Source organism: Euleptes europaea, chromosome 10, assembly GCF_029931775.1.
Source record: "Euleptes europaea isolate rEulEur1 chromosome 10, rEulEur1.hap1, whole genome shotgun sequence".
NCBI lineage: Eukaryota > Metazoa > Chordata > Lepidosauria > Squamata > Sphaerodactylidae > Euleptes > Euleptes europaea.
In genome coordinates, this window is record NC_079321.1 from 69,199,138 (window position 1) to 69,221,667 (window position 22,530).

Here is a 22,530-nt window from a genome sequence, read left to right on the forward strand (position 1 = left end):
GTCATGGAGATTGAGCTATGCCAGTCCTCCACAAGTGCATCTAGAGAATCGCCAGGGGGGATAGGGTCTCGCAAAGCTGCCAGGAATTCAATCGGATCCATTAGCCTTCACGGACAAGCATAAACTGGCTTGACACCCAGAGCGGGGAAAAGATGATGTATGCAATGACTGATAGCTGAAGTATATAATCTTATGCTGAACTAAAAATAGTTGCTTCTGCCTTTGGACTAGAGACTGTTATTCAGCTGAATAATAACTCTTTAAACCTTCTCCCGCTTGGTGTGCCTAATTGGGCTGGGGCACCAAGGAACAATCCTGGCTTTCACTGTATGGTCCAATGCTGTTTTCAGCTGAATAACAGAAGTCCAGGTTTTATGTGACACTGGTCATTTTTATTTCTCTAAGCAGCTCTGAAAGTTTTTTCAGACTCCTTCCCACCCTGTTTTAGTTGGCATCCATCAGAAACTTATAAGGAAGTTTCTTGTTGTCTCCAGAGGAGAGTCCCTTTCCAACAAAGGGGTCAGATGAAGAGTTGGGGCTTTCTTGAGTAGTGATTCTAGAATTAATGACACTCCGACGCTTGACTTTGGAAGTAATGAACAGACGATACATACTTTTTACTGAAACTTGCTTTTAAAGTAGTAGAAAAGGGCAAGAGTCCAGTAGCACCTTAAAGACTAACAAAAATATTTTCTGGTAGGGTAGGAGCTTTCGTGAGCCACAGCTCACAGCTCGCTCAAAGCTCTTTTTTAAAACGCGACCTTTAAAATTACTATTCACGGTCGGGATGCAAAAGGAGACATTCCACCCCCACTCGCCTGCTCCTGGTTGCTTAGCTAACGCGCAGCTGTGATTTTGCATGTTTCCTTGAGGGGATTCTGCCAGGAGTCATGCTGGTCAGGCAGGCTCTTGACAGAAGCTAGGCCCATTGCTGTTCAAGTGTTTTCCTTTTGATTTTGTTTCAGTTTATTTCTCTGTACTATTCTAGCTGTCCCCGCTCCTTCCCCCTCCCTGCTCTGACCTTGAGTCTCTAACAAGCAGCTTCAGTATTTTGGCTTGCTCCCTTCCTATGCTCCTCCAAGCACCGTTATCACCTAATTCCCAGGCGCTGGGTTTTGCACCTGGGATGACTGTATGCTTAAAGTTATGCTTTGTAGTTTGGTTCGCCATTAGCAGCTTTGAATCTGTGATTGCCTATGCTGTACCTGCGGCTCCTGAATAAACGTCTACCTGCTTAAGATCTACCTGTCTGAGCGAGTGACTTTTTGGGATTACCGAGGTTGGCAGGAGAACCTCACAGATTCTTCGCAGCGGCAATGGAGCAAACACAAAAGGTCACGTTAAAAAGGGCTCCATGCGAAGCAGGTCTGCGCCGGCTTCGCAGTCACTTCCCGAACGACAGTTCAGCGTGAAAAACTCAAAAAAAGATGCAGGGCAATTCAGCCTGGAATGCGCTGCTAATTACCAAGCATAGGCCATTTAGGAAAATTTAGGAATTTAGGGAAATTTAGGAAATTTAGGAAAAGAGGAAGACCCAACAAGAGGTGGATGGACTCAATAAAGGAAGCCACAGCCTTCAGTTTGCAAGATCTGAGCAAGGCTGTCAAAGTTAGGACATTTTGGAGAACTTTCATTGATAGGGTTGCCATGAGTCGGAAGCGACTTGACGGCACTTAACACACACACACACACAGTCCATTTATGCATGGAGGGTTTTGCCTTGGATTCGCCACTCTCTAGATCACTGGTTCCCAACCGGGGGTCCGTGAGAACTAAATTAGGGTCCGCGAAACAAAGTTATAAACCCATAATAAATTAATATTTTCAATTAAAAGTTCTCTATTATAAAATATATATTCAAATATCATTCTAAGTTTAATGTTTAACTAACAGTTATGATTAAAGTTTATTTTCAAATTCTCGGAATTTTTATTTTGAACCTTGGGGTCCCTGCCCCGAGCAAAAAAGCCCTAGTGGTCCCTGGTCAAAAAAAGGTTGGGAACCACTGCTCTAGATGCACATTTCCCCCATCCAAATTCTCCAAATAAGCCCCCATGCAGAGTTATGAGAATTCGGATGGGGAAAATATTGTGTATGTATATAGTTGGAGAGTAAGCAAGGGAGACTTAGGAGCCTGAATTCTGCACGAAGGATCCTAGACCCTGCTCACCCTATTGGTCAAGCAAACGGACCCCATTGGCTCTAAGCCAAGATGTGCCGTTGGCCACCAGGAGGTTATGTCCCCCTACCACGGATCAAGGGGGCATATCAACAAGGGGTTGCTCATTGTGTTAACTAGTTCTGTTCCTGTAATCCACTGGTTCCCAACCAGGGATCCATGGACCCCCAGGGGTCCACGAGAACTAAATTAAGGTCTGCGAAACAAAGTTATAAACCCATAATAAATTAATGTTTTCAATTAAAAGTTCTCTATTATAAAAATGTATATTCCAATATTATTCTAAGTTTAATGTTTAACTAACAGTTATGATTACAGTTTATTTTCAAATTCTCAGAATTTTTATTTTGAACCTTGGGGTCCCTGCGCCGAGCAAAAAAGTCCTAGTGGTTCCTGGTCAAAAAAAGGTTGGGAACCACTGGATAAAGAAAAAGTGCATCCAGAGAATTCGGATGGGGGGGAAATGCGCGTTTTGGAGCGGCGAAATCCAAAGCGCCACCTCCCGTAATAAATGGACGCGTCCAAAAGCCAAGCGGCGAAGTGGTGCAAGTACAGTTTCTGCAAATAATGCAGTGGGTCGCAAGTACAGTTTCTGCAAATAATGCACAGTGGGTTGCAAGTACAGTTTCTGCAAATAATGCACAGTGGGTCGCAAGTACAGTTTCTGCAAATAATGCACAGTGGGTCGCAAGTAGTTTCTGCAAATAATGTACAGTGGGTCGCAAGTACAATTTCTGCAAATAATGCACAGTGGGTCACAAGTAGTTTCTGCAAATAATGCACAGTGGGTCGCAAGTACAGTTTCTGCAAATAATGCACAGTGGGTCACAAGTAGTTTCTGCAAATAATGCACAGTGGGTCGAAAGTACAGTTTCTGCAAATAATGCACAGTGGGTCGCCGTGTTCGTCTGTCTGCAGCAGTAGAAAAGGGCCAGAGTCCAGGAGCACCTTCAAGACTAACAAGCTCCTACCCTGCCAGAAAAATATTCTTGTTAGTCTTGAAGGTGCTCCTGGACTCTGGCCCTTTTCTACGGCTTCTGCAAAAGAAACCGGCGTCCGCGGGTTGCACCAGGAGGCCGCAGGCGCGATCAGCCGATCCGAGAACGACCGATTCCTTCCAGGCTGAAGCAGTTGCAAACAGCACGGGCCGCACAAGGCGCGGCGGCAGCGGAGCGCCGCGCGCACGCGCAGAGCGGCCTGGGCCGTACCGCACCGCCCGCCCGCCTGCCTTCCTCGCGCTTCCTTCCTTCCTTCCCTCCCTCCCTCCCTCCCTCGGGCTCCCCCTGCTGGCGGCGGCGCCTGCGCGCCCGAGCGTTCCATGGCCGGCCGCGGGGGACCATGACCGATTACGGCGAGGAGCAGCGCAACGAGCGCGAGGCCCTGGAGGCGATTTACCCGGACTCCTTCACAGGTGAGAAGGCAGGCGGGTCTCCGTCTGGAGAGTTGGGTTGGGTTGGGTTGGGTTGGGTTGGGGGGGCGGCTGCTTGGAGCTGGCCTCCTGGGCAACGACTGTGGTCTTTTCTTTCGTGGAGCCAGGGAGAAATCCACACCCCCCCCCCCGCCGCACACCGCATGCATGTTTTGCAACCCTGGGCTTTGCAAGTTTGCAACCCTGGGCTTTCCAACCCTGGGCCCCATCACCTGCGCAGGGCTTCTCTTTTTGTTTTTGTTTTTAATAATTTTTATTTTTTATTTTTATAACATTAAACAAAACAAACATCTGCCAACCAATACAACAACAACAACAGCAATAATAAAAAGAAAATACAAAAGAGTATCAATTATATGCTCTTATTAACAAAATTATAAAATTCGAAAAACAAAGAATACCCTTTAAAAAAAAATATTTTTATTGGTTTTCAACGATAAATAGGGGTACAAAAGGGAAAAAAGGGATGGGGAGGGGGGAAAAACAGCAATAAACTGGCAAAAATGGATTTTACTATTTTAGTTAGTGAGTTATATTTTAGTTTAGTTAGTGAGTTAAGAAGTTTAGTTAGTTTAGTTAGTGAGCTATTTAGTTAGTTTAGTGAGCTATTTTAGTTTAGTTAGTGAGTTAAGTGTCTTAACAGTTTTAAAAATTTCTATTAACAGTATAATAATAAAAAAATAATAATAATAAAACTTGTTTCTATAACTCACTATCTAAAATAGTAAAATCCATTTTTGCCAGTTTATCCCAATATGTGATGGCCTTTGCCCAAGTTTTTTTTTTAATTCTTCCATATCTTTCCCATGTAGGAATTCTGTTATTTTGGCCATCCTCATAGGCATCCAGAATTTCTCCAATCACGCATTGAAGGTTTATTCACTTGCTTCCAAACTTTAGCGGTTACAATTCTTGCAGCAGCAAAAGTATATTGACAAGTGACCCTATCATTACTACCCCTATTTTCTTGTGGAATGCCTGGGCAGGGCTTCTCCTGCGCTCTCTGAAAGTGAAGGGGCGAGCATCCTTGGAACTGTGCTGTTCTCACCTTTCCTTCCCAGCCTCGCTTTGGCAGTGTTTGGTGGGGAGGGGAAAGGCTGACCGAGCGTTTGGGGCTTCTGGGGAGGGGTGTGCCTGGTCATTTGCAGAACGGATGAACTCCATGAGACAACGTTGCAAGGTGGCCCATATTAAAAGTGTCCACGGGGTTATAACTGGGTGGCTGCAGTCACTGCCCTGCAGCGATTATTCAAAGCTCCCTCGAACCCACAACTTAAGTAGCATTACGTGGATGGAAGCTCTACTGAGAATAATTTCTTGGAATGTGGTTAGGATCACAGTATTGTTACAGTGGGATAGGACGGTGGCACACTGTATTATTTATTTTCTTCATTTATATCCTGCCTTTCTCCCCAATTGAGACTAAAAGAGGCTTACATTATTCTCAGCTCCGCCGTTTTATCCTCACAGCAACCCTGTAAGGTGGGTTAGGCGGAGGGTGTGATTGGCCTAAAGTCACCTAGTGAGCTTCCATGGCAGAGTTCGAACATGTTCAAACGCAGCAGAGTTTGAACATGAGGATTTGAACCTGGTTCTCCCAGGTCCTAATTCAGCACGTTTATCACTTCACCGCACTGGCTCTCAGTTATGTGCTGCTCTACAAAATGTAGATCCAGAGTTATTTTCTATACTCAATTCAAATGATTTTGGGATTGGGTCACTCCAGCCCTTGGTCACAGACTCTCATGCTGGATATATTGGGTAAGTCATGTAATAGGATCGCTTTAGATTACTGGCGGCCAGTGCAGCATCTGCGTTATAAGTGCCAAGAGTTTTGAGGTGATGCTACACTCATAGACCATATCTGTCTAATTCAGAGGTATCCCAAATCTGCGTTCCCATGTAGCCTTTTCAGCCAGCACATAAGGAGATAATTGAAAGAACGGGTCCAGAGTTTGTGGGTGCTCTTGGATCAGGCCAGTTGCTGGCTAAGCAAGTGGGCAGTTGTGGCTAGGAGTGACTTTTACCAGCTTTGACTGGTTAGCCAGCTGTGGCCTCTCCTAGGCAGAAAAGATCTGGCCACTGTAGTGCATGCCCTAGCTAAATCTGTATTAGATTACTGCAATGCGCTCTACATGAGACTGCCCTTGAAAAGGTGCAGAATGCTGCAGCCAGGGTGTTGAAAGGAATGGGCCATAGCGACCGTATCATTCCAGTCTTGGCCCATCTACACTGGTTCCCAGTCTGATTCTGGGCACAATTTGGTGCTGTGTTGACCTTGACAGCTGTATATGACTTGGCACAAACATACCTGAAAGATCACTTACTCCCTTATGAACTTACCTGACCACTACAGTCATCTTCCAAGGCCCTGTTTTGGGTGCATTTATGTTCTGAGATTAGGTGAGTAGAAACCTGGTAGAGGGCCTTCTTGGTCATGGCGTCGAAAATCTGGAACTCTCTCTCCGGAAAGTTGCCTGTCCCCTTCTGTTGCCATCTTTTGCTAGCTGGTAAAGACTTTTTTTGTTTCATCTAGCTCAGTGATCCCTTCTTCCTGCCCTATGTTTTAATTGTTGCTTTTATATTTTTATATGTATATTTTTAGCTTGGTTTTGTTTGAAGAATATACTTTTGTTTGGTTTTAATGATTTTCAAGATGTGGTTTTTTTAATGTATGTTTTTAGGGCCCCAGTCAGGGGCTGCCCTCTTTAGCTCCATGCTTCGGGATGGCATGTACAGAAACACACAGGCATGCCTGCCTCCAAAGGGGAGACTCCTTTCACAGGTCCTACAGCTGCTGGAGCATGCAGAGGACAGGATAAGTGAGACGGAGTGGTGGTGAGGAAAGAAGGTTGCAATGGAGGAGACAGAGACTCTCCATTTTCATCAATATTGAGACAACAGGTCCTTGTAAAAGGGTTTCTGTACCTCAGCGTGGACCTCTAAACAAAATGTTTGAATGCCTCTAGTATAATCTACCTGTTACATTTTCATCCTGCTCCTTCTCCAAGGTGCTCAGGAAGTGAAGTGTTTCTTTCTGTTCTATCTGTACAACAACCTGGTGAGTTAGATTTAGTTGACAGAAAAACAGGCCCCAGGTGACCAATGAGATTCATAATAAAACAGAGATTCCAACACAGGTTTTCCTGCACTAAGGGCTTCACTTTCTGTACATCATTACCTTAGTGTAGACTAGTCGTGAAAAGTATAATGAACTTTCATAAACTGTGACAAAGTCAGCCACTGATCCATCTTCATGGTCATTTTTCACATCTTTATGATGTATTTATTGTTGTTGTTTAATATTTGTATAATGCTTTCAAGTGTTCAAGGATTTTTGTATATGTCATCTTGTTTACAATTTTTTTTTACAAAATTTATATCCTACCTTTCTGCCTTCCCAAGGGCCACCAAGGCAGCTAATAATTTAAAACATACATTATAAAATCACATTTTAAAACCACTAAAATCAACACACATACCCCTAAGCATACACCATTAAAACTAATTAAAATAGTTAAAATATGTACAAAGACATAAAAACAGCAATTAAAACATTGATCAGGAAGGAGGGATCACAGGGGGAATTCCAAATGAAACAAAAAAGTCTTTACCTGCTGGCAACAGAATAACACTTTACCAGGCAACAGAACAACACTACCAAGTCAGTATTATTATCCCTATATTGCAGATGGGGATATGAGACTGTGGCTATATAGATGGTTTGTGGCAGAGATGAGGCACTGCAAAATATTCTTTATAAGACCAAACTGCACCCCATCATTCTCATAGATTGGTTTAGAGGCGTGGACTGGTTTAGAGGTGTGAAGTTGTGGTAATGCATGCAATCATTTGTCTAGTCAAAAGTGTCCACAGAGTCCAGATTGTAACTGTAGTACAAGTGGTTCTATTGACTTGGAGACTATAGGTACAGTCACATGTTAATAATAAGGATCATGTGCCCATCCAGACCCCACAATTGGTGTATTTCAGGGCATCGGCCTGTGTAGATTTCCCTTTTATCCACAAGACTGGCCAGGACCTTTGTGGATTTGGTGTGACTTAGTCTGTATGTCTGGCTTATCCCTTCTGATATGGAGTTTTGGAGGGGGGGAAAAAAGGATTGCTTGCCTTTGCCAGAAATGCTTCCTATGCTCCTGGCTGCTCACTTAAGGCCAAATCCCTTATGTAATTGGACTTCATTTGCCGCAAATTCTTCTCTAAAATATTTAGAATTAGTATTGCACCTTAACTTGAGCCAGGGCTTAGCTCTGGAATCTTTTCAATATGAAGTATGTATGAAGTAGTACCATCTGGAAGAGTGCTTCTGAGCATATGCAGCATATATTTCTTTGCCACTGTGTAATGATAGCTGCCGTTGCTCACTGGGACTGGGAACAGGATTTCGATGGACGTGTTTGCTTATGCAATCTTGATCCCTACTATCTCTTGCTCAAAAACTCACGTGTTGATTTAGGGTCTCGGTAATATCTTGTTGGACAAGTACAATTTGAAGCGATTTGTTTACTTTTCTGTTAACAGCTAAGCCAGTTTACATGTGGGTTTTCAATGATGCAGCTAAACAAAAACACCAGCATCTGTGCCAAATAACTTCCTTGACTCTACTTGTTACTCCTTTCTTCAACAGTGCTCTCAGAAAATCCAACCAGTTTCACCATCACTGTGACATCTGAAGCAGGGGAAAATGATGAAAGTAAGTTGAATGCATTTACATATTCACATGAAAAGAAATCTCTCATAGACAGATTTTGAATCAAAATTAAAGGTTTCACAATGTGACATGGACTGTGCAGGGTGTACAGTTTGTGTGTGTAGTAAAATCCATTTTGTTTTGCATAGATTTAGTGTGGCCTTTTGTTTTATTTGTGTCTTTGGGGCTCTGATAGAGGAAGACTGTTTTGAGGCAAGTATAGGGAAAACAGGCTGAAATCCATGCTCAGCTGTGAAGCGCTGGGTGATCTTGGGCAGCAGGCTTTGAGTGTGCAGAGGAAAGTGGTATACCACCACTCATCCTCCTCAGTGGCTGAATCTGTCCTTTCTCAAGGTTTACTTACTGTCCTTTGGCAGGAGGGGGCATTTACAGAGAACATGTAAAGTCCCATCATGCTTGGCACAAACCACAGGTTTATTTTCTGGATTTTTGAGGGTTAATGATCACACAGTTCAGACCTAAGGACTTTATCAGTGTTGTCTCAGGAGCAAGTCCCATTTTATTCAATGGAGCTTATTCCATGATGAAGTGTGCATACAATTGCAGCCTAGAATATGTAGCACATATGCAAATATTTTTTCCTACTTGTAGACAGTAAGCGTACCAGATGGGTGGATTGATGATCTCCCACTACAGGTAGACTCTGTACAGTTAAACATTGCCTGGGGATAAGCTAACCTACTTCAGAGGGTTGTTGTGAAGTCACATTGCCAGAATGAGTTTCTTGAGTTAAGGCAAGATGCAAACGTAATGCAATAAATATTTTTATCAGAAAGTAACACTGCAGTTAAATGTTCTATATTGAAAGTATATCTGTATATATAACTACTATGGGACAATTGGGCATGCAAGGCAGAGTAGTACATTTCAGCCAGAGAGGTTTTTTCCCCTTGTTTTGTTTGCAACTATTCCCAGCTAAAGCAACAATCTGCTCTTAAACATTTAATAGCTCCTTGTATTTCTGCAGTGGGAAATTATGTGAAGAAAACAAGCAAAGGAAGGTCTAACTGCACATCCGGTGCTTTCCTGCATGTCCATGTTCTGTTGTCTTTGGATCCTGGCCTTCCTGTAGCTCTATGTGTATCAAACAGTGGAACATCCTTCTGTCCACCGTTTATGACTGTTTTGCCTTCGCTGCAGCCCAAAATGTCCCTCAAAGTGCTGCTCCTGGGGGACCATGTTCTGTGGACAGAAATCCTTCTGTCTGTGGGAATGCTCCACTTGATAACACTTTCCTCTTTTTTTTTTGGATTTTCTGATATGTTGGCACAGCAGTGAGACTGTTATCTACTGTGCTTAAAATGCTGGTGTCACAAGTCAGGGTTAGGTCAGTGCACTTGTTTACTGTATTGCCAAACTGTATTGTTAACCGTATTCATCTATGACAAAAAATGAAAGGAAAGAATGGCTTACTCGTTTTTTAAGCTTGAAAATCAGTTTAGAAATATTTCACTTGTTAATTTTTCTGTGGTTCTCTACTACTTTGAGGTGAAAGGCAGGTATTATAATAAAAATAATTGCTTTTCACTGCAGGGCTACTTTATATATATATTGTGTAAGAAAGGCAGTTCAAGTGGATGTTTTCCAATGGAGTTTGTTACACAGACGTGGTCTTGGGAGGAATCTGATACCTGTTGTGATAGTGGCTCAAAGGATACATAATAGCAGCAGATCCGTTTATTAAATCCAAGTCTGCATATTGAGGTAAAAGCAGGGCAGGGGAGTATGATGCTTAAAATAAAAAGTGCCTATGTGATTGATCCTTGCACCCATTGCTTATCTCCCAGTGAATTTTTCTTCATCAAGCTTGCCTTGGCTGAGGAGAAATGCCTTTGAAAGGATAAATTGCAGACAAATGCAGTTTAGTATCCCTGTCTGTGAAAACAAGAGTTCTCACAACAACCCTACATTGCACAGGATTCATGTAGGTCCAGCATTAAAGCTTATGGTTCTGCTGCTGTGCCATGGCTGTTTGAGAAACTGTGACTGTCCACTTTCCGTAGTATCCTTCAAAAGCAGATTGTACCATATGTGACTCACCTTTTCATGGAATATCTTTAGATTTAGAACATTTTCATGGCTGGTTCATTACGATGACTTCACAGAACAAAAGTGCATGCTTATTTGCTTTTATTTTCTGGACCCAAAATGGTGGTCACTTCCGTGCCAATCCATCAAGACAAAATATGATTTGCTTGCTCAATAATATGCCACAGAGTCAAATAAAATCCTGAACAATGTTGGAGCCTCTCATCGTACTTGATATGGCTGAAAGCCCAGGAATGTGGATTGATAAAACAAAAAGGTGGAAGGCAAAGCATCTGAATCGATTGGGCTCTGTGAGGCAGAGTGTTCCACAGCATAGGATGGCAAGCATAGGATAGCAAGCTTTCTCCTCCTCCCCAGTTGTGTTGGGAAGGGCAAATGAGTATAGGAATGCTATGTTAGCGTCCTGTAACGGCCTGTGGCTAAACAAATAAATGAATTTCATCTATGTTAGCGTCCTTTAATGTGATGAGCTGGGATTGGTTCAACATTTGAGCACAATAGTTTGCCACAGTTTTCACTACACAATTGCATAGAAAAGATGAAAAGGTGACAAATGACCTGACTGTGTTGTGAGAAAGGTGGGGTATAGAAATACCCTAAGTAAAAAAAATGGTCTGGCAAAAAAATCTGTATCCATTTGTGTGGTAAAAGGCATAAGGACACCAACCAGAGGCATTTAAAACTGCCATCAAGTTGCTTCCTTGTTTGTGTGAGCAGAGTTTTTATGGGTGTGTATAAAGTGGGTGTGTATAAAGTGCCGTCCCAGCTGACTTACGGCGACACCGTGAGTTTTCAAGGCAAGAGACATTCAGAGGTATTTGCCATTGCCTGCCTCTGCATGGACTGAGAGAGTTCTGAGAGAACTGTGACTAGGCCAAGATCATACCCACAACAGGCTTCATGTGGAGGAATGGGGATTCGAATCCGGTTCTCCAGATTAGAGTCCACTGCTTTTAACCAAACCGAGTTCCTGTTAAATAGTTTTTAATGAAATGCATTGAGGGCAGATGTTAAATAGCAATGGCTAATGTCTGACGCAATTCTCTCTGCGTTGTCTGGGGAAGGCAGTGGCAAACCACCCCGCAAACAAAGTCTGCCTTGGAAACGTCAGGATGTGACGTCACCCCATGGGTCAGGAATGACCCGGTGCTTGCACAGGGGACCTTGACCTTTACCTGTCTCTTGTACCACAGCTGTTCAGGCAACCCTCAAATTCACATATGCAGAGAAATATCCAGATGAAATCCCCCTCTGTGAACTGCTTTCTCAAGAAAATCTTGAGGATAATGATGTAATGGACATCCTGAAATTACTTCAAGAACAGGTAAGAACTATCCAGAACATGGAGAGTCGTCTTAGTATCACGATAAATTGGTTGAACATCAAGAGATGGATATTTCTTATTGTTTAAGGCTTCACAAACAAAGGATTAGACAGTCATATTTTTGTTTTTTCCCTCTTGCACAAACACAAAGGCATATAAAATACCTGTGAATACCATAATTTTCAGAAAACTGCAACTCATGTAATGTTGGTCCCTTCCGTATAGCTGATGTAGGTGAGAATTCATCTGTACTACCTCTTGCGTACAATATGTGTGTTGCTGCTGTAGCACTCCAAGTTTATTAAGCCAGAATAACTAGCTTTTCCTGACTTCACAACTGCTGAAGCAGATGAATATGCACTGAAGAGTTAGAAACTATGCTGTCCCTTGATACCCTCAGATTGTGGGTATGACAAGTGTTTAATAAGTGTAAAAGTCTACATTAAGAAATGTTGAATATGCTCATATGAATTCCAAAATTTGCAATATCTATTAAAGTATGTTGTCTAAATCATCACTTGGTGTTTTCTAATCCAGAGGTCTGCAGCCTATGACTACAGAATAAAATATGGCTCAGTACAGAACTATTAGGACTATTTAAAAAAGAAAAGAAAATGAGGTTAGGGTATATTGGAGGGGTAGATTGGATACTAGAATGACCAGTTTGTGAAGGAAATAGCAGGCAAAGATTTTTGTGGCACTAAAGGGCTTCTTAGAGATGCTTTACAGAAAGAGAAATGGTAGAAGTGAACAGTTGCCAGTAATCCAAGTGTGAACCATGCACAGATTTATACTAAAACAATCTGTGGTCCTGTGTGTATTTATTATTTATTCTGAGATCTTGTATGTGCTGCTTCCTAATAAAGGCTTGGCAACAACCAGTGTTCAGGCTGCAGAAACTTTATGGATTATTAATCAACATCTCAGATCTCAGTAAGGTCAAGTAGCTTCAGTTGCGGCCCAGGAGGATGAACCACACACAGTCCATGTTGGAAGCAATTAAGCCACAGTTTTTATTGCAGGAGCACAGACACAGCATGGGGATGGATCACCTCATTGGGTGACCAGCCCACCACCCAATATGACCCATACACCCAGCCTGCCTGCCAGGGGAAACCATGGAGTGGCAACCCAGGAACCACCTGGCTTTGAGCCTCTGTGTGATTCCCCTACCATCTGGTGGTTTGAGCCAGCTGACAGCCCCCAAGCTGGGCATGCTGCTGATCAGCCTCCACCCCCAGGACCCCTTATGGGGGTCCCCAAAGGGAGGAGGTGAGCATGCAGGCACGGCCTTCCCCAAACTGGATTCGTCCCAATTCCCAAACCGCCACCAACTGTGACAAAGTAGACAAAGCAATAAACTATAAGCAGCTGTAAAACCAAAATAGCACTATATCGATATACCGTAAAACATAGAATCATAGAGTTGGAAGGGACCACCAGGGTCATCTAGTCCAACCCTCTGCACAATGCAGGAAACTAATAACTACTTCCCCCCACATCCCCAGTGACCCCAACCCTCTCCCCGCCATGCAGGATCCCATAATCAAAGCACTCCCGACAGATGGCCATCTAGCCTCTGCTTAAAGACCTCCAAAGAAGGGGACGCCACCACCCTCCGAGGCAGCGCATTCCACCGTCGAACAGCCCTCACCGTCAGAAAGTTCTTCCTAATGTTTAGGTGGAAACATAAACAAACCAATAATAAGAAACAAGAAACCCTAACCATTGCACCAAGGGGAGGGTGGACGGGAGAGCTGTTGCAAGAAAGGGGCTCAGCCTCGGCAGCTCTCAGCTATAAAGGGGGAGGGTGGGCCAACGATGTGTCTATGCCACATGTCTGTGCGACCCCCTCCCCTTCTGGTCGGCACCGTGACTGGGCAGCCAGAAGACCTCTGTCTGGTGTTGCGGACCCGCCCCTGGGCCAATGCCGCTGTCTGGAGCTGGCCGGATGAGCTCCTCTCCATGCCTCTCCCCCACCTTGTGCCGCAAATACTGCTCATCAGGTGAGTCTGGGGCTGGGCTTATGCAAATAAACTTTTAAGTGCTTTTGATTTCTTGCTCTGAATTTTTGTTGTAGTTTGTCTCTAATTATAAAAGGTAGCTGACCACAGTTTTAATCAGAAGAAACATTTTGTTGCAATGAAACTTGCGTAAATAAAAATACCTAGGTTTGTATGTGATTTTGATTGTTTTTGCAATTGTGGAATCATTGCTGGATTATCCAACGTATTGACAGAGTATGGAGTGTTCCATCCCACTAACACAGTTCAAGGTACAAAAATAGCTTTCATACTGGTTTTACACCAAGTAACATCACACCAGTTCTGGAATACATAAGTCTCACTGATAATACACCATTAATTATCCTCTTACATGAAGAGATTCATCTAGAGGCTTTTATCAAGTTTGGGTTGTGTAGTAAATACGTCTTCATTTCCTGCCTGCCTACTTTATACTTGTTCTCAGTCACTATTGGCGATTCCATATGTTCTTTTCCTTAATTTTTTATTTGCAGTGTTCCATTACAATTTCAATATTTCTGTTTATGATTACACTCTTAATTTGGGGATGTTGTCTTTTTGTATTTTAGGCGGAAGAGAATCTTGGCATGGTAATGATTTTCACACTAGTGTCAGCTGTACAAGAGAAGTTAAATGAAATGGTAGATCAGATAAAGACAAGAATAGAAGAGGAAAAGAAACAGAAGGAAATAGAAGAAGAGGAAGCAGAAAAGGTGCACGAAAGTTATTTTGGAGTTGTTTTCAGTATATGTGACCCTCCAGTTGTAAGCTTGGCTATGTGTAGCATGAGTTCGATAAATAGTCTTCTTGCTTGCTAAGGCTGCAATCCTTCGGGCACTTCGCTGGGAGTAGGCCCCATGAGTAACATGTAATTCATTTCTTGAGCAGCTGCCAGCACCTGGCATGAGCCAGTGATGTCATCACCTGGCACACTAGCCACTCAGCTGGCATGTTCCTGCATGGTAGAGCTGGTGCCTCTAACAGTAGTGTGGTGTAGTGGTTAGAGTATCAGACGACAGCCTGGGAGACCCAGGTTCAAATCCCCACTCTTCCATGGAAGCTTGCTGATCCTGTTTTCTGCGTTGTATTTAGTATATATGGGGGGAAAGGAAAGGCACAACGCAGTAATTTGTTCCTTGCCTTTTCACAGATCAAAATCTGTATCTTATTGGGTCATCGTGAAATTGCACCAGTAGCAAAATGCCTTCTTAAGACAAAGTGCAAGTCACAAAATAGTTAGCAAGCTTTTAAGTCTCGCAGCCTCACACTTAGGCTGGATGTTAAAACAAAAATGAGATAGCATGAAAAGAGATTAAGATGTTTCTGACAAAGGATATGGTGGAGGCCTTTGCCCAACACAATGACTGAGATAAAGTTTTTTTTATCCCTGAGGCCTTTTTTGTCAGGTTCTTCAACAGGAAATTTGGGGGAGCATTGAAAAACTGTAGTGAAACATTCTGCCTTTTATAATGAGCGAGATAGTTAGACCTAAACAGCTTTTAAATTCAAGATGCATTTCAGCACCTAGAAGGATACCTAACCTTTGTGAGAGGAGCATGCAGGCCCTGTGTTCTCTGTTGTCCCTTTGACCTGACTCTTCCCTTGTGGTTGATCTTTTCACTTCTCCTTCAAACCACTGTGACAGACGAACCCACAGACTAGATAACAAGTAGCTTATAGCTATAAGGTAGTATCAGATGCATTAGCTTGTAGTTTTCTCTCAAGTATTGGATAAATTTGCAATTTGACTTGTCAAAATCTAAGGCATTTATGATTTCTAAATCCCATAAATATGTCAAATATTGCCATTTTTTATGCTAAGCTACATTTTATGTTGCTAAATAGGAAAATAAGTTTAGATTTGGTAGGACAGTAAGTAGTGCCTATATTTCAGTTTTTCCCCAAATTTTCTTTCTTTTTTTCTGGGGAAGAAAACAACAACACTTTTTTGCCCCTGTGGCTTCAAAATTTATGGAAATTTTTAGATCTCTAGCCCTGCATTTGGAAATCGAGTTAATTGGGTGGGTTTGACTTATGTATTACTTGGTGAAGTGGAATCCGCCTGCCATGATTGGGCTTAGGGGTAGCAGTTTGTGAAGGTTTAGATTTGAATGCTTAGAAGTGCATGCATTTTAAATGGGGGTGGGGGGTAAAGATGACTTTGTTGGAATAGATAAAAGAGTTGCATGTCTGTGCCTAGGGTATTCTTTCTGAGTTTTATCTTAACATTTCCCCTTTCGTACAGCAATGCTTCCATGGCACTCCAGTCACCATTGAGAATTTTCTAAGCTGGAAAGCAAAATTTGAAGCAGAGATCTTAGAAAATAAAAGCAAAAAGATGAAAGAGGAAGAACAGTCAGGCAAAAATAAATTAACCGGTAAGCTATTTTACTCAGGCCTGCTCTCATATTTGAACGGTCTACATGTTTCCATCCAACCGAGACTGAACAGAATGCCAGTAATTAGAGTCCGGTGAAGGTTTTCCATCAGAAATGTTGAGAAATGATGTGGCTGTTTTCCAGCAGGCACAGATTTGATCTGTAGCCAACATGGTGTAGTGGTTAAGATAATCCAATTCTTATCCGGATAACCGTGTTTGATTCCCCGGTCCTCCACATGAAGCCTGCAGCTAGTCACGGTTCTCTCAAAACTCAGCCTCCACTACATCACAAGGTGCCTGTTGTGGGGGAGGGAAGGGAAGGTGATTGTAAACTGCTTTGAGACTCCTTTCGGTAGAGAAAATGGGGTATAAAAACCAACTCCCCCCCCCTCCTCCTCCTCCTCCTCCTCCTGCTTTCAGTCTTGTCTTCGAGGGGAAGTTAAACAGCAGTCAAGTCTGCCTTTGTGTACTTTTAGATGTACATGTGATGCAACTTTTGTGATTGGCTTGGCGAAACATGTTGTGCGTTCCTGATCCAAATTTTATTTCAAACCTTTTCTTATAGGAAAGCAGTTGTTTGAAACAGATCATAATCTTGATACGTCGGACATCCAGTTCTTAGAAGAAGGTAATATTATTATTATTACTGTATCCATTGTTATACATTGTAGCTGTTCAAACTAAGATCACAATGTGCCCTTTGTAATCCATTGAATGTTGCTTCTTGTCCTTGTTGAAGTAGATGGAAGATGCTTTTGAAAGGGAGACCTTTCTTTGACTCCTAGGTCAGGGCCTTATCACGTAACGGGAAGTCTGAGACATGCCTCCTCTCTTATGGAAGCAAGAAACTGGCCAAGTAACTCTTCAATAATGCAGGTGGGCTGACATGCATGGGATAAAATTAAATAAGTCTACACTCAGTGAGTTCTTGGAGTGGGCTACTGTCTGGGAATGCTACCATGTATAACCCTTGGAGCCCTGACCTGGATGGCCCAGGCTAGCCTGATCTCGACAGATCTCAGAAGCTAAGCATGGTCAGCCCTGGTTAGTATTTGGATGGGAGACCACCAAGGAATACCAGGGTTGCTGTGCAGAGGAAGGCACTGGCAAACCACCTCTGTTAGTTTCTTGCCATGAAAACCCCAAAAGGGGTCACCATAAGTTGGCTGCGACTTGACGGCACTTTACACACCCACACATCACCCTTGGGGCTGCTTGGAGCAAGGGCAGTATGCAGCTGTACTGATCAGTTTGGCAACAGACCCACAGTTTTTAAAGACAAATCTTGGCCAATAGATTAATCTTGCTTGGTTTGGTTGTATAATCTTGCATATGAAAATTACAATTAAAAAGCATTTTGTTTTTATTTGTTTTAAATTTTTATCCTGCTTTTCAGCCTAAATTGGCTGTCGAAGCAGCTCATAAGAATTAATTTTACTTACTTCATTAGTTTTCCCCCAATGGGGACCCATAGTGGTTTGCATCATTCTCCTCTCCTCACAATACTGTGAGGTAGGTTAGGCTGAATGTATGGGATTGGCCCAAGGTCACCCAGAAAGCTTTCATGGCACAGTGCACATTTGAACCTGGGTCTCCCAGATGGTAGTCCAGCGTTCTAACCTCCACACTGTGTGTGTGTTTGTGTAAAGTGCCGTCAAGTCACAGCCGGCTTATGGCGACCCCTCATGAGGTTTTCAGGGCACAAGACTAATGGTGGTTTGCCAGTGCCTTCCTCTGCACAGCAACCCTGGTATTCCTTGGTGGTTTCCCATCCAAATACTAACCAGAGCTGACCCTGCTTAGCTTCTGAGATCTGACGAGATTGGGCTATACCCTGCTGCCTTCTCTCCCAGCCTCCACACTACACTGGCTCTTAAAACTACAAATGACATTACAACAAAAAGCAAGAATCACATAAAGAGGAGATACTTTGCTGAACCAGTTCCAGGCACAGTGGGGCCCTCTAATGACCTCCTGATTATAGTTTCAAGCAGGAGGCTGGAGGACTCTAACCTGGATCCTGGTGTTTGTTGCCATTGCAGGAGGCTGTTTCGAGAAAATTTTCATTTTCTCTTTCACTGTTGCGAGAAAATTTTCATTTTCTCTTACCTCTGAGTTCTTTATTTTTTTGGTCTCCTCTGTCTGCTACTTATCAGAGCAGAACCCAGAGAATTTGATAGGAAAAGAGAGATCTTTCATTCTAAACACTCTTAAACAGTACACCAAACATATAAAGTAAATCATACAGCTTTATTATACTTACAAGAAAATATAAAGAAAAGAGAGAAGCAATGCTTAGCTAAATATATAAGGCAGAGATTTTACAATACCACAGACAGGTTAACATACAGACAGACAGTACAAAGGCCTTTGGGTCATTCCAAAGAGAGATGGCAACCACCAAGTGTGGTGTCCTAGTCTCTCCGTGGAAGGACGAGGGACTGGGCAACTGGACTAATCTTTTATTGGTTGAGCCGTGTGAGAGAGGGTCTCAAATGGCCCCCTCCTGCCAAATTCTTCAGGAGATGAGTTTTCACAAATCATGGCTATAAGTTGTTTGGGAATATCTTGTTTCATAATAAATTTGCCATGTCCAGGTCTCTGATAGCCGTCCGTTCATCCGTTACTCCTTGTACATAAACAATTCCCTCACTGCGTAAGCAGGCACTTTGCTGCCCATCTAAGTGACCTTGTTACCCCTGAACATAATTTCTAGGCACCTAATGTGTTCTGGTTGAGTAACTCTTAGTAATGCAATATCCTGTACCCTTTAAGGTCAGGGGCTAGTTGAAGCTAAGGTCAGTAACTGGCCTGGTCTCTGAAAGCCTTAGTCAGGCTTCTGAGCAATAAGTTATAATATTAAATTATACAGGTTATAGTATTAAGATATAGAAGATACAGAGAGTGGTTCTTCTTGACCCAAACTAATAAAATTCTCGCCACAGAGGCATGAGGGTGCTGGTAGGCATTGCCTTAAAAGAGGCACCCCTTTCCCCTTCACACTGGAGTACCTAAGTACCTAACAAAATAATTTTTGAAGATCTGCTGCCCGATTAATTGGAGCTGCTTCTTAAATTAATGCTTTTTAACATTTTGTAGAACAAACTGGTTTTTAAAATAAACAATCTGCTAATACACAGTAACATAGGCAAGAATGATTTCTTGGCTTTTCAGAGTCTGTTCTACTTGAACCATATAAAAATAAATTTGTCAAGCATCAGTCTGCTTGCTTTGGAGGGTTTGTGTATGTGTTGAGGTATTCTTGCCTCTCTTGACTGAAGTTTGTTCTATTTATATGAACAATGCAAGAAATAAAAGCATTCAGGATAACAGGCCAGTAGGTGTCGCTATTGCTGCATTGTACCTGCAGTATCCAGGTGTGTGTGTGTGGGGGGGAGTTTACTATTCCTGGTTAATCAATGCAGCTCTGCATTCCTATGTCTGTTGCATGGGACTAAATATCACTGAAATCAATGGAATAATAGATGATGGCTTGTTTGCTTAGTTGGTTCAGTTTGTATCCTGCTTTAACCCAATCACTCAAGGTGTTGGGCAAGAGTACAGTTAAACACTAACTCAGTGGTGGGAAAACTTTTTTCTGCCAAGGGCTATTTGGATATTTATAACATCATTCATGGGCCGTACAAAATTATCAACTTAAAAATTAGCCTGCTATATTTGGTCAAACATTTAGCCAAGAGGCACGACCAGAAACGGCTCCCAGTGTCTGCCATGTAGAGTGACTCGCTTTTGAGCTCTGCTGTCCCCAGATGGGCCCAAGAGATTTAGGCAAGGCAGCAAACACAAGACGGAGTGAGCGACAAGCCGCTTGGGGCTTGTAGGCGAAGGAGCCCGGTCCAGTAACACCCCGATCCATCACTTTCCTGCCCTACGTGTCTTTTGCAGGACTTAGAGGGGAAAAAACCAGAAGGGAGAGGGGGTACCAACCAAGCCCCAAGCAGGCAGCTGCCCAGTTGACCCCCCCCCCAGGCAGGCATCCAATTGGTGGCACACTCACCCACCTGGTGGCACAGGATGGTCTGTTTCACCAGCTGGCATAGCTGTCCAGCCACACACCGGAGTTGCTCCTGCTCCGCATGGTCGGGGCCTGATTCTACAGCCGGCTCCTGCTACCTCCGTCTTCAGCGATGAAATGAGGACACACTGGCTAAGAACTCGCCCCCGCACATTCTGGCCCTGCCCCCTTTAACCAGTCCATTGTTGCCACTTCCACCCCCATTTTCCAACCATTTTTAATGCTACTCCTCAATTTATAGTGTGGGGACGGGGGCTAAGGGTTTAATCACCATGGGCAGGCAAATGGCAAACCTATTACATGCTTTTTCCATCTCTCTCCATCTTTGTTCCATCTCTTGATCCCTAGTTTACAATGAACACAATAATGACTAAGACATCTATAAAAATTACAAAAAGCATTTTCACAGCGGAAACTGAGGTTACATATGTCAATTGTTACATGACAATTTGTCAGTTGCCCCCCTTGCTGTTATGGGAGGAGCAAAGAATCAGCGGTAGAGCATCTGCTTGGCATGCAGAAGGTCCCAGGTTCAATCCCCAGCATCTCTAGTTAAAGGGATCAGCTAGTAGGTGATGTGAATAGACCTCTACCTGAGACCCTGGAGAGCCGCTGCTGGTCTGAGTAGACAATACTGATTTTGATGGACCAAGGGTCTGATTCAGTAGAAGGCAGCTTCATGTGTTCAACTTCAGTCAGTGCAATACAGTGAATTGGACTAAGCTTTCAACATGAAGCCTTGCCAATGATGTAGTCATTTGCAGTAGTCGTCGTTTTATTTTGTATAATTTAAAGGTGGTTTTGTCTCCCCCCCTCCTTTGCAGCTGGAAACAGTGTCGAAGTGGATGAATCCTTATTCCAGGAAATGGATGACTTAGAGTTGGAGGATGAAGAGGATGACCCCGACTATAATCCTGTGAACCTAGATAGCGACTAGATGGAATTCGGACTACCGTCTTCTTTGATCAGCAGGTGTGAACAACTTGTCCTAAGAGACTGACAGGAGAGCCGCAGTATCTGTGGCTATACCCACACCTGCTTTGGTTTCCTTTCTTTTTCTTAAAGAAAAAGACAAGTATTTAATGTCAGGAGACATCTCTTCTGATGGCTTTCATCACAAATAATAAACTGACTTTAGCAGTAATATCTAAGTGTCTCTTGAGTGTTCTTGAAGAAGCTGAACCCTGTAAAGGTGAAGAGCACAGCAATTTCTGAGTAAATCGTAGTATCACGGCCTTGGTTCAAGACAGATGCAAAGCGAACCTCTGTCCCTCTCTTGCTCTCACTCACACACACCCCACCCACACAGAGAGAGAGCATAAGGGTCCTATAGTTTTTATTTGAGGGGGGAAAGAGGCTTATTTGGGGGTGGTTTTTTGACACATTGGAATGATAGTTCTGAAAAGAAGCTGTTCCTTGGTGATTGCAGTTTAATTTCATTACAAAGAATAGGGACATGTGGTAGAAGTATTTGTTTTAGTCATAGCATGAGGGAGGAGAGATGGAAAGCATAGGATCAATGGCCATATTACTCTGTCCACTTCTCCTCCCTCATGCTATGACTGAAATAAATACTTCTACCACACCAGTGTGGCTCAGATCTGAATGTTGAATCAGATACGATAATAGCTTTTGGTGTTAAATACCATTTTTTAAATTTTTTTAAATTTTTATAACATAACACATAAAACAAAACAAACAAATACAATAATAAAAAGAAAATACAAAAGAGTATCAATTATATAATCTGCTTAATACAATCAAAATTGCAAAATTACAAAATTCAAAATATTCTTTTGACCCACCACCCACCATAAAAAGTGACCCGTTACCAGACTTAAACAGTTTAAAGATTACACTATTGACAGTAAGATAAAAAAAGTTAAACTTATTTCTATAACTCATTAACTAAAATAGTAAAATCCATTTTTGCCAGTTTATCCCAATATGTGACGCCCTTCGCCCATGTTTTTCAAATTCTTCCATATCTTTTCCATGTAGGAATTCTGTTAATTTGGCCATCCTCATATACATCCATAATTTCTCTCTCCAGTCACTAATTGAAGGTTTATTTACTTGCTTCCAAACTTTGGCTATTATAATTCTTGCAGCAGCAAAACTATATTGACAAATGACCCTATCATTTCTATCCATTTTTTCTTGAGGAATCCCCAATAAACAAAATGCAGGATTTCTTTTTACTCTCGTATTAATCAAATTATTAGTTTCTCTTATTACTTTTTTCCAATTTTAAATTTTTTTTTTACATATCCACCATGCATGCATAAAAGTTCCTCTTTCCTTTCCACATTTCCATCATAAATCCATGTCTCCTTTTTTCATTTTGCTTATCATCACGGGAGTTATATACCATCTA

The 22,530-nt window shown here is 42.6% G+C and overlaps 1 protein-coding gene across 1 annotated transcript; it reads left to right on the forward strand.

Annotated features, from left to right (window-relative positions):
* Positions 1-3,498: 3,498 nt before the first annotated feature.
* Positions 3,499-21,297, forward strand: RWDD1 (RWD domain containing 1). The gene is made up of 7 exons (XM_056856417.1): positions 3,499-3,590; positions 8,257-8,322; positions 11,583-11,713; positions 14,307-14,450; positions 15,983-16,115; positions 16,683-16,745; positions 20,978-21,297. Exons 1-7 carry the CDS (start codon positions 3,518-3,520, stop codon positions 21,088-21,090), a joined length of 723 nt encoding a protein of 240 aa, XP_056712395.1. The 5' UTR covers positions 3,499-3,517; the 3' UTR covers positions 21,091-21,297.
* The last annotated feature ends 1,233 nt before the right edge of the window (positions 21,298-22,530 follow it).

Excerpts from the sequence above, each read along its gene's own strand:
- RWDD1 (XM_056856417.1), top strand. The coding sequence starts at position 3,518 with ATGACCGATTACGGCGAGGAGCAGCGCAACGAGCGCGAGGCCCTGGAG. Across the intron at positions 11,714-14,306 it reads TGAAATTACTTCAAGAACAG|GCGGAAGAGAATCTTGGCAT; the intron begins GTAAGAACTATC and ends TTTGTATTTTAG. Across the intron at positions 16,116-16,682 it reads AGGCAAAAATAAATTAACCG|GAAAGCAGTTGTTTGAAACA; the intron begins GTAAGCTATTTT and ends CTTTTCTTATAG.